The sequence below is a fragment of the Acytostelium subglobosum genome (assembly GCF_000787575.1).
Source record: "Acytostelium subglobosum LB1 DNA, scaffold: scaffold4, whole genome shotgun sequence".
Classification (NCBI taxonomy): domain Eukaryota; phylum Evosea; class Eumycetozoa; order Acytosteliales; family Acytosteliaceae; genus Acytostelium; species Acytostelium subglobosum.
The window spans coordinates 1,119,747-1,134,663 of NW_012236528.1; the positions used below are offsets into that span (position 1 = coordinate 1,119,747).

Genomic DNA, 14,917 nt, shown 5'->3' on the forward strand with positions numbered 1-14,917 from the left:
TGATTTATCTCTGATCGGTCACCCATCAGCTTTGGCAACGACACATGTACAGCTACCTATTGTATACAGTTCCAGGAGTTCATTGATGGAGCAGTCTACTCGTTGTCAACAACGGACTTCCATCATTACTCATTCATTCACTCATCCATTCAATCAATCAATCAATAAGCCAACGAGACAGTGACGAACCGATACCCGCCAATACACAAGGGGGGAGGTTACCCTTGGCCGTCTTGCGGCAATAAACATCATCTATCTATCTGGATTGTCCGTACATATACTGTGTCGTTGCCACTTATATTATTAGTGATACATCTTCAACGTCATCCTCTACATATAGCTTGTCAATGATTGAGCGCACATAGGTCGAGTTCTCGGGACCCATGTCTAATGCAATCGTCAAGCTCTCCATGGCCTGATCAAGGTTGCCCAGCTTCTTGTGCACCTTGCCAATGAGAATATAGAGTGAGATCTCTTTGGGCGCGATCTCTTTGAACTCCTCCAGCTCCTGCAACGCCTCTCCATACATCTCGAGCGCGTATAATATGGTCGCCTTCTTGAACTTGGCCAATGTGTTGCGTGGCGATATGTCGATCGCCTGCTGCAGCTCGATCAATGCCTCGGGATAGCGCTTGTTGCTCTGTAGTGTCATGCCCACGTAGCAGTAGAGCACTGAGCTGGTTGGGTTGATTGAGAGTGCCTTCCTAAAGTGGTACTCGGCAGCGTCGTACTTCTCCTGGCGGAAGTGGATCAGGCCCAGTCCGTACCAGGCATTGTAGTGTCTTGGATCGATCCTTATCGCTGACCTATAGCAGTCCTGTGCATTCTCCAAGTCGTCCGTCGAGAAGTATTCATGTCCACACAACGTGAAGGCATAGGTGAATTTAGGATCCAGTTGGACAGCCTAATGATCATGATTGATTGATTGATTGATTGATTGAATGATTGAGTAAGTCATTGTCCATCTCCCTTGATCCAGGCTTATTGACAACATACTCTCCTGAATGACTTGAGGGCTGACTCGTGATCCTTTTGTAAACTGAAGCAGTTGCCAACGACGCACCAAGCCTGCGCTGATAGACGATCAAAGCTTGTCAATTGATTGGCCAAATAGCTCATCTCCACTTCCCTATTGATTAGTGATGGACGGTGTCAGTCGTGCTCCTCCTTCACTCCATGAACATGGTCAGCTGATCGCGATGATGAGATCAGCTGACAGCTATCCATACTTTTTCAGATGCCAGAGCACTGTTGAATATATCTCCACGCCTTCCAGTCGATATGGTTCCAGCTCCCTCACTTGTTCAAACACTCTGTTTGCTTCGTTGTAGTCCACCATCTCAAAGTATGCCTTGCCAATCAATGTCATCACCCATCCTGTATTATACTGTTCATAAGGCAGTGCACCAAAGCATTCGATAGCAGCGCGGCATGAGAATCTAATTGGTTGTGTAAGTATATATAGTATGATTGATTGATTGAATAATCATGATATACATACTTGCATAACAGTTGATATGCCTGTGCTATTGTGTGCAATAGGGAGAGCAACTCCGTGTGACCGGCAGTGGTGGATGGCACATCGGAGATGTCGCTGAGTGTCAGTGGATCGGTAACAGAGTCGCTGTCTTGTATATTAGTATCGATCCATATCTCCTCCACGCCTCCTATTTGAACATGTTTTGTTGTTGTTGTTGTTGCCGTCGATGTTGTCGTTCCTTCATTCCTCCTCTTCTTCTCCATGTCCACATCTTCATTTGTCTTTTGTTGTTGTAGTTGTTGATGTTGAGCAGTATGTTGCTGCTTTGATTCAAACATGAGCATCTGCTCATTGAATGGAACACTGCCATCATGAGTATCCTATCGGTTTGATTGATTGATTGATTGATTGGAGGGGATGTTAGCCTCTGATGGGGCGAACCAGGCCCACGAATCCAGATGTACATACATTCCTCTTGTCCTGGAACTGGTTGGGCGCAATCTTCTTTCTCACCTCTGGCAGCCGACCAGCTTTGGACGCGACTTGGGGTGATGGTGTTGTCAGTGGCGTGAACTGGAGGTTCTGTGGCTCAAACTGATGTTGTGGACCGGGCGTATTGAACATCTGCATGGGTATTGGCGAGTTGACGACCTTTAGATTGCGCTTGACTGGAACGACGGGCGTGACGAGTGAGTTGTTGTGGATCGTGTGTGAAGGTGCGCCGCTCATTGGCGTCTGGCCTGGGAATAGTTGTGGCTGTGGCGTCATGTCAAAGTTGAGAGCGCCCATGCCCATGCCTGCCGGTGTACGCGTCGCGCCCATGCTGCTAGACATGGACGAAGAGCTGCCGTGCAGGGCGGCTGATGTAAAGTGTGACTTATGTTGCTGTTTCCTTGGCGCTTGATGTACTGTGGCGTGGCTGTTGCTGGCCAACATCATCCCAGACGACTCGCTGCTCTTTGTACTGATTGATTGGAAGTCGCTGCCAGCCGTCGTGCTGCTGGATCGTGTGTTATATGATCCCACTCCAATGCTGCTCATCATGGTGCTGTCCTGGCCTGGACCACCGGCCCTGAGGGGCGGCAGGGGCATGGCGAACTCGACCGACTGGTTGTGCTCGAGCGAACCAAAGAACACGGCCGGGTCAATGTCGAGCTGGCCGAGATTACAGAGCTGCTCGTAGGCTACCCACATATAAGGGTAGAGTAGCAATGCCTGCTGGAAGTGATCGATAGCCTTGATTCTTTGATTGAGTTTGCGGGACACCAGTCCGGCGAGATAGTGCACGGTTGCTCGACTGCACTTGCTAATGCGCTCTGTTGTTGAGTGATGGTGATGGAGGTGGAGTGGTGCGTCGGCCATCGTCTCCAAACACTGCGACAACAGTTGTTCGGCCTCGTTGTATTCGCCCAGCTCGTAGCAACAGATGGCCAGCAACTGCATCGACTTGAATGACAGAGTGTCTGGCGCACGATGCTGCACCAGTCTGAGAATGGCATGTGTCTGGGCAATGTTTCCCTGTCTATAACAAATGTTTGCCAACATGAAGTTATTAGCATCCGTTGGACTAGCTGCAACCAATCTCTCTGCCAAGAACATTGCATTGGTCATCATATTATTTCGCAAGCAGTCATCTATACATTGTTGCAAGACCACCTCGATTGACATCTCTCTCTCTCTCTCTCTATCTCAATCTCTCTCTAATTCAGCTATATCTATACTACTACTACTACTATGTATACAATAAGTATCTCTATCTGTATCTGTATCTCTATCACTGGATGATGCAAAGAGTATCGCCCACTTTAGTTCATTCATTCAAACACACGCAATGGTGTGATCTTCTTCTTCAAAGTTTGAATTGTGTTGTCTTCCACACTTTGGCGCCAAAGTCCAAAGTCTTGTCTCTTGGGGCCCATTCATTCCTTCTCAAACAAGTACATGCATATTGAATGATTATCTGTATCATTCTCAACATTGATATTGCATAACATGTCAACATTGATTGATTGATTAATATACTTTGACACATTGATCTTGCGTGTCACTCATGACCAAGACTCGTCTGATTCGTTTCGCGCGAGATCTCCAAAGCATTCAATCAAACAATCAAACAAACAAACAAATACAATACATAACATACATACAAGTACAAATACATATAATATAACAATGTCATTGTCAAGTAGAATTGATCTACTTAGATTACTGTGTAGACATGCTTCAGAGAGATTGATATCACATTATATGATGTTGTCTAGGGTGGCCAAACCTGCATTGACAACAGAACGTTTGAACAAGTTGGATAGGGTCATAGAGAATAGGACGGATAGAGTTGTGATAGTATGTGAGATGGTCAAGACACCTGGTAACGTGGCGGCGATCATCAGGTCATGCGAGGCAATGGGCATTCAACACGTGCACGTTGTAGACGATCAGCCTTACGAGACATTCAACGACATTGCCAAGGGCACGGAGAAGTGGGTGTCGATACACCGCCACGAGACCACCATCGAGTGTCTCGACTACCTCTCGCGCAATGGATACAGGGTGTGGGCGTCAGACCTCTCGCCCGGCGCCGAGGCATTCGATGAACTCGTGCGCAAGCAGCCCCCTCAGCACAGCATCGACAGCAACTACAGCACAACAAGAGATTATGGACGCATTGCCGTCGTCTTTGGAAATGAAGGCACGGGCGTCAGCGACGAGATGAAGCAATTGAGCGACAAGAGAGTGTTCCTGCCAATGTGTGGCATGGTGCAATCGTTCAACGTGAGCGTCAGCGTGGGCATGACGCTGGCCTACCTCAAGATGCAGGGCGTGCTGGCGGGCACTCTATCACCGCTGGAAAAGGAGCGACTGCGGGCACTCTGGCGGATCAAGTCCATCCCCGACCACCACCTGTACTATCAACGCTACAACGTACCCGATCACCTACAAATGTTCTCTAATAAAGCGACGTTACCATTTATTCCGGCAGCGTCTTTGTCGTCGTAGAAGCATGCCCATCTCGAGGCGTCGCGTCGCGTCTCGTCATGAGTTTGAAGGGAACACATTGAAGAAATGATATACCTCGTCCTTGTCGTAGACAGCCACTTGTGTATCGCATACTGCACATCTAACAGGGTTATAATGTTCCTCTATGACATCTACCTCCTCTTCTTCTTCTTGTTCATGGATGTCTGATGACCTGTTGTTCTTGGCGTCATGATGTGACTTGACCTCCTCCTTATGTACAAGTCTTGAAGTAAAGTCCACCTTGCAGTTCTTTACAAACATTGCCCTGTACTGATTCTTGTATCGATCATGTCGTTGACAGTCTGCGCACAACAACGTAAAGCAACAAGGACAGCTCAAATATGCATCTGATCTACGATCTTGATTGATTGAGTCAGTAACACGAATGAACGAATGAATGAGTAGAGATACATACTTGATCTATTTAGATGTGTATCGACCCATTGTTGATTCTTGTCATCTTCCAACTCGTCGTATAATAGGTCATCCTTGTCTTGTTCAGTCAATGTATTGTTGACATCAGTCTCATCCAACAGAGCATTGTCATCTATATCACTTGCAACATCATCATCTGCATCACTATTGTTGTTGTTATTGTTGTTGTTGTCGTTTTGATCATGATGATGGTCATCGTCTTTAAAGTTCATATTATAACAACATTCAATTCTATCTATCTCTTCTATCTGTATCTTCGCGAAGCATTCATTAGAATGAAAATGAACAGAATTGATGAATTGTCAAAAAGTCGACAAGTGAAGTTGAACCTTGAACTTTATTCATTTGTGTTTGAATCATTGTATTTGTAGATAATTTTAAAGATAGATAGAATGGCTGATACAGATAATACTCAATCATCATCAACTGATGATAATCAATCAATACAACAAGAACAAAAAGAAGAGGAGACGACCACTACACCAGTTGTTGTATTCAAGAAACAGACAAAGAATAGAGGAAACATAAGAAAGAGAGACACAGAGACAACTATACTTAATGATCAATCACAAAGTGTGGATGCCGCAATGTCAATATCAAGGTCAAAGACGGATGAAAACAATACAGATGGAGGAGGAGATGGTGATACTTCAAATAAGAAACAAAGACATACTGCTGCCAAAGTCAATCAATATACAACAATAACGGACAAGAAGAATGATTTCTCATTCGCTTCAACAGGCTCCGCCAAGCCATCTTACAGTGAGGCCGACTCTTCATCAACACTAATCGAGAGGGAGGACAACAATGAGAAGAAGGACGAAGATGGACCAACAAACGATGATGGACTATACCGCGGCATGAAGTCGTACAACACATTCTTTGAGAAGAAGTCCGACCTGACGTACAAGGGCGCCGGAGTCAAGGCCGGTCCCATCAAGGTCACCACATCAAACTATCGATCGTCAGTGCGCTTCGACTTCCAGCCCGACGTGTGCAAGGATTACAAGGAGACGGGACAATGCTCATTTGGCGACACGTGCAAGTTCTTGCACGACCGTGGCGACTACAAGGCTGGCTGGCAGGTGGAGAAGGAGTACGAGGAGCAACAGCTGCGGAAGCGCAAGGAGAAACAGAATCAAAAGGAGGAAGAGTTCAAGAAGGCCACTGGCGATGACGAAGAGCTTCCATTCGCCTGCTTCATCTGTCGCCAAGAGTATGACAATCCCGTCATGACCAAATGCAAACACTTCTTCTGCGAGAAGTGTGCGCTGGATCACAATCGCAAGAGCAAGAAATGCTTCGTGTGCAAGGAGGCTACACTCGGCACATTCAGTCAGCCCAAGAAGATCATTGACAAGCTGATGGAGAGATCGCGACAACATTTTATTCATAAACGAGAACAGGAGGCACAAGGGCAGGGCACCTAGGCCATCTCCTTTGGACAATCAATTATTCATTCATTCATTCATTTGGTTACCTGCGCAGGAAATGAACATTGAGTGAACCACTTTGGGTGGGCATTAGACTTGGAGGATCTACAACAAGATGATCATGTCGATTGGCATCAATGTCATTGGGCATTGGTGAGTGGATGACCAATGTGTGACTGGAATCAATACGTCGCATGTGGATGATCATCTTTTTGGAATTGACCATCAATCTATATGTTGTAACATTGCTGGGACACATTCCAATCTTGGTCGACCAAGATCTCTCCTCTCCTGATTCGTCTGCTGGAAGACAATCTACCCACTCCAATAGTGTGTCAAGATGTGGACATGTGCCCAAGAGTCTGGTCCCTCTGCGGTTGGAGTTGAGTCGATACCTTGTCGTTAAGTTCTTGACTGATGAACCCTTGACATTGATATTAAGATGCGTCTGACTGGACACCGCCAGGTTCGTTACATTGTTGAGGTCGCGTCCATCATTCACTGTGATGTTATTTCCCAACACAAGTGATGTCAGGCTGTCTGGGATAGTGTTGGGATTGAGTGGACGACCGAAGCTCAGACCCAAAGTCTTGAGTGAGGGTGGGAAGCAATCTTTGCTCAATGGCTGAGAGAAGCAATTGCCAAAGGTCAGCGATGTCAGATTGGGCAACAAGCGAATGAAGCCTATTGGCTGATTGAACTTAGAGCCAAAGGTCAATGTCCTTAGATTCGTTGGGAAGACATCGTCCATCATCTCTTGGTTGAACTCTCCACCCAAGCGCAGACTCGTGAGTGATCGTGGAAGTGAAGAGGGATTGAGCAACTGAAAGCTGGAGGGTACTGGGCGTTGGCTCCTCTTTCCATAGGTGAGCTCAGTGAGTAACGTTGGTAGTGAGTGCGCGATGATCGGTTTAACACAATAATTAAACATCAACAGTGTTGAGTTGGGCAATGTGCTAGGATGGATAACTTGATCAAAGTGAATGCCCAAAGTCAAAGTCTTGAGAGTGCTCGGTAGCGCACCGGCAATAATCACTTGATCAAAATGTGATCCGAACGTCAACGAGATGAGCTTGGGCGGCAACGAGCCTGGCTCAATCGGTTGATTAAATGAATCTCCAAAGGTGAGCTGAGTGAGTGTTGTCGGTAGATTATACATTGGAATCGGTTGATTATAGTGCATGCTCAGAGTCATTGATAGTGATGATGGCAGATACTGCTCCCTCTGTGTATTGACATAATCATTCTTGGCATCTACTGATAGTTCAGCAGAGTAGTAGTGTGTCCATAATGGCCTACAAGTCAATCCCAAGCAAACCATATCCACAGGGTCATTCAACATTCCAAGTATATACCTCCACAACCTTATAGGTAGTTGATATTGTTGTGGTTGGTCCATCTCTATCTCTATCTATTATCTCTTATCTCATTCATGTTGTTGATTTGCATGAATGAATGTGTTTGGTCTGACTTCTTCAAGTTTTCAAACTTCCATCCCTCGATTCATTCATTCAAGTTTGAATCAACATCCAATCAATCAAACAATTAATTAAAGAATGACAATTGCCAACTCGATAGGACATGGTCATGTCTCATCACCATTGGAACAACATATTGATCAGGTGAAGCAATCGGTCAATGCTCATATGCAAGCATCAGTTGAACGTGTACAGAATATAGAGAAGGAACAACATGCATTCTTACAGCCATTCGAGTATGTAATTCACTGTACTAACAATATCAACAACAACACTAACATCAACTGTCACACAATATGTAGAGTAACAACATATAGACACTACATTTGTAAAGATGTTGAAGATACATTGATACAATGTCTGCGAAAGGAGAATGACCAATTGAACTGTCACGAGGCAATGAACTCATACTCAAAGTGTATATTCGATCAATCAAGCAGGCAGAAATAGATATATATAGATAGATAGATAGTATAAGTTATATGTTAGTTAGTTAGTTATTGGGATTCAAGTCCCCTCAGACCGAGTCATTGAGACGACATGTGCGATAATAGTAGTAGTAATATGATGTGTCAGCCTCATCCAACTAATAAAGGTGCACATAGGCAATAGATTGGTAGCAATCAATCAATCAGACAACTCCTCTAGCTAGCTACCCTCCATCATACCCTTACCCTTCACTCCTCCAGTCCTCCTCAAGTCAGGTCATACCCCTTTAGTGCACAATGGCATGTCCATCAATCAATCAATCAATCAATCAATCACCCAACATCATGTTATATTGATGATATGGAACAACTCAACGCAACTCATATCGATAATGAACAGGAAACAGAACAGGATCAGTGATGTGGAATACGCGCATTCACACACGCTACACAACGCCTTCAATCAGTGAGCAGTTGTTGTTGGGGGGTTTGACATTGACATACACATGCACCACATCCACAACTTCCACATCCACACCCCTACTACTACCACCATTCACTACCACTGGTACCAAGTAAGTAGGTGCTGTTGCCACCATCACAACCACTACTGGTGGCAACATCACATCCATCACAAGATATAATATTAATATTTATATTATATATATATATATATATATATATTATAATTATAATTATTAACAAACCAAACATCCATCAATTAAGGGAAGTGTTGAGTTGGAATGATGGTCGTCATATGAGGTGAAGGGAGGATCGAATGGACTCGCCTGGCAACTTGAATTTGTGTATGGTCAATGGTGCCATCATCAACCTTGTATCAATGGCTAACTGTCCTGGCTGACAGGATGGATGGCTGATTGAACTACTACTTCTAGACTCAATTTCAATCAATTAATCAATCAATCTAAACAATCAATCAATCAATATAATCAATCAACTATACAAACTTACTCAATATGTTATCGATTACTTATAATAACAACAACCCCTATTACCAACATCTACATCAAGATAATGATGCCAAGAGTAGGTATTTATGTCGAATCTTCCATCCATTCATCTATTCAATCAATCAATCGTTCGGCTCATGTTCCAGGACGATCATCCTGCTGATTCTCAATCAATCACAAATAAGACCGACTGTTCTTTGCCAATGTTACTATCTATCTGTCAGTCTGTCGGTTTGTCATCAGAGCCAGCCAACTGTCAGTGATTGATTGATTGGGTGGATGGTTGTTGCTCAGAAATGAATGACAAGTCTGAGAGCATTAGTATTAGTTTTGTTTGGACCAATCAGGTCGCTCATGCACCCCATCACCGCCTAAGTCCAGGCCAGCCCATCGACGGAATCCAACCCACTCGCCTAACAAACAAGCTTTAGATTTTGATTGTGTGATCGAACCAATCAAAATACAGAGGACCTAGGTCGGATGCGCGAATCCATCTATTTTGGGCAGGTCTGTGGCCATCACTCACGGCCCAACGCTCATCATGTTCTCCAGTTTGTGGTTGTCGTTCAGTGTCGCAAATGGTGCGGTGTAGTGCAATGTGGTGGGCTCGCGAGCAACCCCGCCCACTGACGTTGTTGCGAGGTGATGGCAAGGGATGGTTGGTTGTTTGATTGGTGAAGTATGTAGGTCCTTCATTCATTCAAAGACACTTGAACGAATGGGCATCCATCCCTGTTCATATTATTATCCCTGCCTCAATCATCACACCTGAGCCCAACTCTGTTCACTCACTCATTCATTCAATCAATCAACAAGTTACTGCATTTGGTGATCATTTAACCAAGTCATGTTGTTTGAAGGACTACCCATCACTGACCCTTTATATATACATATAACATAACCATTAACACCTCATCATCCCTCATCATTGGAATCATTCCATTTGCTCATTCTCACCCGAACTCGATCACTCACTCAATCAATCAATAATAGAGTCTCTGGAAATTGCCCATCTTGGACACATGATATCTCCGACGGCATCACATCATCAATCATCGTCACCACCGCCACCAACTTCCATCACATCAACCACTACTACCACGACCACATCAAACATCACTTCCCCTTCCGCATCATCATCATCAATCAATATGACAGACAACCCAACATATAACAAGTGTCTGCCCAAGATACTCTCGGACCAGGACTGCGAAATGCGAGTCAAGCAGGTGCTCAAATGCCTGGAGCTGATGCTGACCGAGGCCACATCCAGCAGCGACACCATGACTTCGCCCGCAATGCTCATGGCCAATGGCACACCAACTGGGCTGAGTGGCAGTGGAGGAATCAATCCGCCTGGCAACAACAGTTTTGGATCATTCAAATTGCAATCACCAATGCAGTCTCCGACCTTTGTCGATCGTCAAGTTCCAGTGGCTCCAAACAAAAAGGCGCGCCGTGGCTCTGATAGCCATCATGGTGGCTCGCCGTCCGAAATGGAGCTTCACGGCAACATCAGCAGCAGCAGCAACAATCTACATCTTACACCAAACATCACGTCACTCTCACTCCAACAACAGCAACAACAACAATCACAAACACCTCTGTCACCAAAGAGAGGTGCAGCGAACAATCATTCATCATCATCAACTACATCTTCACCAAAGAGCAAGGTCAGAGTCAATGTTGCCAGATCACAAGATATAGTCCCTGGACCAGACAATGCTGCCATGGCCATGGCCACAACGATCAGTCTTGGTGCCACATCACCCGCCAGTCTTCCGACCAACCCCCTGTCCAGTCCATTGATGCAGATGAAGCATCATCACTCTCAGGATCATCTTCCGGCTGTATCCAATATTGGAATGGAGAATGGTGCGCCCACTCCACAGTACTCAATGGCCAACCACCACCATCAGACACATCAACATCCACAACAACATCAACAACAACTTCAGATGATGGATGATGGAAGACGTGTAATGTATTTGTTTGATCATAATCAACAACAACTCCATCAACACCAACAACATCAACTGCAACAACAGCAACAACAACATCCAACATATCTGGTGCCCATGGGTGGACATGAACAAAGACGGCATTCATACAATCAATATGGCAGTACGACATCATCAATGGATGGACTATACTTGCCCGACCCAACAATGCTGGAACAAAGAAGACTGTCCTACAATGGCTATGATCCAAATCATCCAGCTCATCAAAATCTACAACATATCCAAATGGTCTATCAACAGCAACAACTACATCAACAACCTCCACATCAACAATTCCAGACCAGCCATCCTTCCATTCAACACCAACATCAACATCAACGCCAACAACAACCGGTCATGTTCAGACAGGACCCTCTCCCACCAGTTGTCGAACACTCCTCACCACCTACAGTCTCGCCAAGTGACGATAACACCAAACATTGTAAAGACTCCCAACAACAACAACATGTACATGCTTCATCTTCCACATCGTCCACATCGACCACATACTCGGTCGTGGACAAAGAGTTGCCTTTGCCATCCACCTCCAAGCCCTCCGATAAAGAACATGGCGCCACATCTCGGGATACGACTACAACAACAACATCCTCATCACAATCGTACACAACAACTCCACTACTTAGTGCTGTCAACTATGAGATAGCTGCATTGTCCAACAACCAAAACAATAGTGCTGGTGCTGGTAACAATGACAACAATAATAACAACAACAATGGTGGAGCTGGCAACACTGAAGAATATGGATGGATACTTTCATTCTTGGACATTGACAACAACAACAACAACAATAATAATAACAACCACAACAGTAATAATAACAGTGGAAGTGGCAACAGCAGTAGTAGTAACAACGACAACAACACCAACAATAACCAACCGATATAATAAACATCCATGTACATCAATATCAATGTATACATGATCATTAGCGCGCTATGTTTGCTTGAATGAATGAATGAGAATATTTATGTTTGTTTGTTTGGGTTTGCAGCCCAACCAAACAGATACAACTACATTACAAAGTATTTACACAATGATGTATCATCAAAATTTACTTGATTGTTTGTTCAAGCTCATGTATTACTTGTAGAAGACGACGAAGCTACACTCTCATTCCATTCCATTCAATTCCCGTCGCCATGCCAACAACAACAAGTTGTCACTCCTTTCTCTTTAAGTGTGTGGGTGTTGGCGAGTGGGTGAATGCAAAGATGAACATCACCAGATCTGCCTTACATAACATTTACACAAGTGTGTAATTTCGAAATTTCACTTACCGATATCAATTAAAATCTATTTTTTATTTTTTTTTGGGTTAAACTAAACTTATAATTTTTAATTTATTTTTGTTTGAGTGTGAGCGTGGTTCGTGTGGTTGTGTCGCCTGAGGACCGAGTCACTCATAACATGTTCACTTGCTTCACATTCATTTTGTTTCGTTGCCCTCAACAAAGGTATGTGTCATATCTCTTTCTTCACTTTGGTTCACCTCACAACTCTCGATCACCTTCAACATCAACAACACCCTATTCAACAACAACAACAACTACTATACAATACTACAATCAATCAATCAAACAATCAATTCAAACGATCTCAACTCAACTTCATTTGAATACTCAACTTGCAAGTTGGGTTGTTCTATCATATTTCTTCATTCTATTTATATATTACAACAATCAATCAAACAATCAAGCATGTTGTGTGTTTGTGCTGTCGTCGGTGTTGAGTGTTTCTGTCGATTCACTCCTCGTTGACAATGTTTGATATTGTCTCTTGAATGATGTCGTGTTTGTTGTTTGTTCACACTATTCACTCATTCACACCATCAATCAATCAACGATCTTCACACTCAAATGTGTGTGTTAATGTGATTGTTCAATTTGCTCGTCGTTCAATAGTCTTTCAACTCTCTCAACGCGCAAGTATACTAACATAATACTTCTATTCTATTTCCCATATTCTTTCTTCCTTTCTACCTACCTTATCCCATAATATTTATAATTATTTCTATACTTATATTATTATTATATTAATATACTATTATCATTATTATATTTATATATTCAACAACCTTATACTTATAATATTAATTATTATTAGTCTATCATTAAAGATATAATACCAACTTAGCAAACATGGGAAAGGAGAAGACTCACATTAACATCGTCGTCATTGGTCACGTAGATGCTGGCAAGTCCACCACCACCGGTCATTTGATCTACAAGTGTGGAGGTATCGACAAGCGTGTCATCGAGAAGTACGAGAAGGAGGCTGCCGAGATGGGCAAGCAGTCCTTCAAGTACGCTTGGGTCATGGACAAGTTGAAGGCCGAGCGTGAGAGAGGTATCACCATCGATATCGCCCTCTGGAAGTTCGAGACCAGCAAGTACTACTTCACCATCATTGATGCCCCAGGCCACAGAGATTTCATCAAGAACATGATTACTGGTACCTCCCAGGCCGATTGTGCTGTCCTCGTCATTGCCTCCCCAACTGGAGAGTTCGAGGCTGGTATCGCCAAGAACGGTCAGACCCGTGAGCACGCTCTCCTCGCCTACACCCTCGGTGTCAAGCAGATGATCGTCGCCATCAACAAGATGGACGAGAAGTCCACCAACTACTCTGAGGCCCGTTACACCGAGATCGTCAAGGAGACCTCTTCCTTCATCAAGAAGATCGGTTACAACCCAGAGAAGGTTGCCTTCGTCCCAATCTCCGGTTGGAACGGTGACAACATGTTGGAGAAGTCTCCAAACATGGGCTGGTACAAGGGACCAACTTTGCTCGAGGCCCTCGACGCCATCGTTGAGCCAAAGAGACCGTCTGACAAGCCACTCCGTATCCCACTCCAGGATGTCTACAAGATCGGAGGTATCGGAACCGTCCCAGTCGGTCGTGTCGAGACCGGAGTCTTGAAGCCCGGTATGGTCGTCACCTTCGCCCCAGCTGGTCTCTCCACTGAGGTCAAGTCCGTCGAGATGCATCACGAGCAGCTCACCCAAGCCACCCCAGGTGACAACGTTGGTTTCAACGTTAAGAACCTTTCCGTCAAGGATATCAAGCGTGGTATGGTCGCTGGTGACTCCAAGAACGACCCACCCATTGAGACTGAGAAGTTCACTGCTCAGGTCATCATCTTGAACCATCCAGGTCAGATCCACGCTGGATACGCCCCCGTCCTCGATTGCCACACTGCTCACATTGCTTGCAAGTTCTCCACCATCCTCGACAAGGTCGACCGTCGTTCTGGTGCCGTCATTGCCAAGGAGGGAACCGGTGAGATCATCTTGAAGAACGGAGATGCCGCCATGGTTGAGCTTACCCCATCCAAGCCAATGTGCGTTGAGACCTTCACTGACTACCCACCTTTGGGTCGTTTCGCCGTCCGTGACATGAGACAAACCGTCGCCGTCGGTGTCATCAAGGGTGTGACCAAGAAGGTTGCCGGAAAGCCAGGTGACAAGAAGGCCGCCGCTGCTGCCCCAGCCAAGAAGAAGTAAACCGTTTGGCTTTGTTTCTTATCCTTTAGTCCTCTAAATAAACAAACCAAAATCTACCCAACAATATCTGATTGTCTTGATTCTTTCTGATCGATGATCATTCCCTCAACATAGTTCAATCTTTGTCTAAAGTATGATCACCCACCCTTC

The 14,917-nt window shown here is 44.7% G+C and overlaps 8 protein-coding genes across 8 annotated transcripts; 5 read left to right on the plus strand and 3 right to left on the minus strand.

The window, feature by feature from the left end:
- Positions 1-295: 295 nt before the first annotated feature.
- SAMD00019534_026090 (hypothetical protein) lies at positions 296-3,148 on the minus strand (the record flags this gene model as incomplete). The annotated part of the gene is made up of 5 exons (XM_012901907.1): positions 296-904; positions 997-1,129; positions 1,230-1,439; positions 1,502-1,860; positions 1,949-3,148. The coding sequence occupies 5 exons, from the start codon at positions 3,146-3,148 to the stop codon at positions 296-298; spliced, it is 2,511 nt and encodes an 836-aa protein (XP_012757361.1).
- A 483-nt stretch (positions 3,149-3,631) lies between these two features.
- Positions 3,632-4,471, plus strand: SAMD00019534_026100 (hypothetical protein; the record flags this gene model as incomplete). Its single annotated transcript, XM_012901908.1, has 1 exon — positions 3,632-4,471. A coding segment is annotated over one exon (840 nt), but the record flags the coding sequence as incomplete, so codon positions are not given.
- A 42-nt stretch (positions 4,472-4,513) lies between these two features.
- Positions 4,514-5,145, minus strand: SAMD00019534_026110 (hypothetical protein; the record flags this gene model as incomplete). The annotated part of the gene is made up of 2 exons (XM_012901909.1): positions 4,514-4,845; positions 4,914-5,145. 2 exons carry the CDS (start codon positions 5,143-5,145, stop codon positions 4,514-4,516), a joined length of 564 nt encoding a protein of 187 aa, XP_012757363.1.
- A 168-nt stretch (positions 5,146-5,313) lies between these two features.
- Positions 5,314-6,324, plus strand: SAMD00019534_026120 (hypothetical protein; the record flags this gene model as incomplete). Its single annotated transcript, XM_012901910.1, has 2 exons — positions 5,314-5,487; positions 5,542-6,324. Coding segments are annotated over 2 exons (957 nt in total), but the record flags the coding sequence as incomplete, so codon positions are not given.
- An 85-nt stretch (positions 6,325-6,409) lies between these two features.
- SAMD00019534_026130 (hypothetical protein) lies at positions 6,410-7,525 on the minus strand (the record flags this gene model as incomplete). Its single annotated transcript, XM_012901911.1, has 1 exon — positions 6,410-7,525. The coding sequence occupies one exon, from the start codon at positions 7,523-7,525 to the stop codon at positions 6,410-6,412; it is 1,116 nt and encodes a 371-aa protein (XP_012757365.1).
- A 397-nt stretch (positions 7,526-7,922) lies between these two features.
- SAMD00019534_026140 (hypothetical protein) lies at positions 7,923-8,291 on the plus strand (the record flags this gene model as incomplete). The annotated part of the gene is made up of 2 exons (XM_012901912.1): positions 7,923-8,080; positions 8,147-8,291. Coding segments are annotated over 2 exons (303 nt in total), but the record flags the coding sequence as incomplete, so codon positions are not given.
- Positions 8,292-10,394: 2,103 nt separating this feature from the next.
- On the plus strand, positions 10,395-12,149 carry SAMD00019534_026150 (hypothetical protein; the record flags this gene model as incomplete). The annotated part of the gene is made up of 2 exons (XM_012901913.1): positions 10,395-11,222; positions 11,292-12,149. 2 exons carry the CDS (start codon positions 10,395-10,397, stop codon positions 12,147-12,149), a joined length of 1,686 nt encoding a protein of 561 aa, XP_012757367.1.
- A 1,253-nt stretch (positions 12,150-13,402) lies between these two features.
- On the plus strand, positions 13,403-14,767 carry SAMD00019534_026160 (hypothetical protein; the record flags this gene model as incomplete). Its single annotated transcript, XM_012901914.1, has 1 exon — positions 13,403-14,767. The coding sequence occupies one exon, from the start codon at positions 13,403-13,405 to the stop codon at positions 14,765-14,767; it is 1,365 nt and encodes a 454-aa protein (XP_012757368.1).
- Between the last annotated feature and the right edge of the window lie 150 nt (positions 14,768-14,917).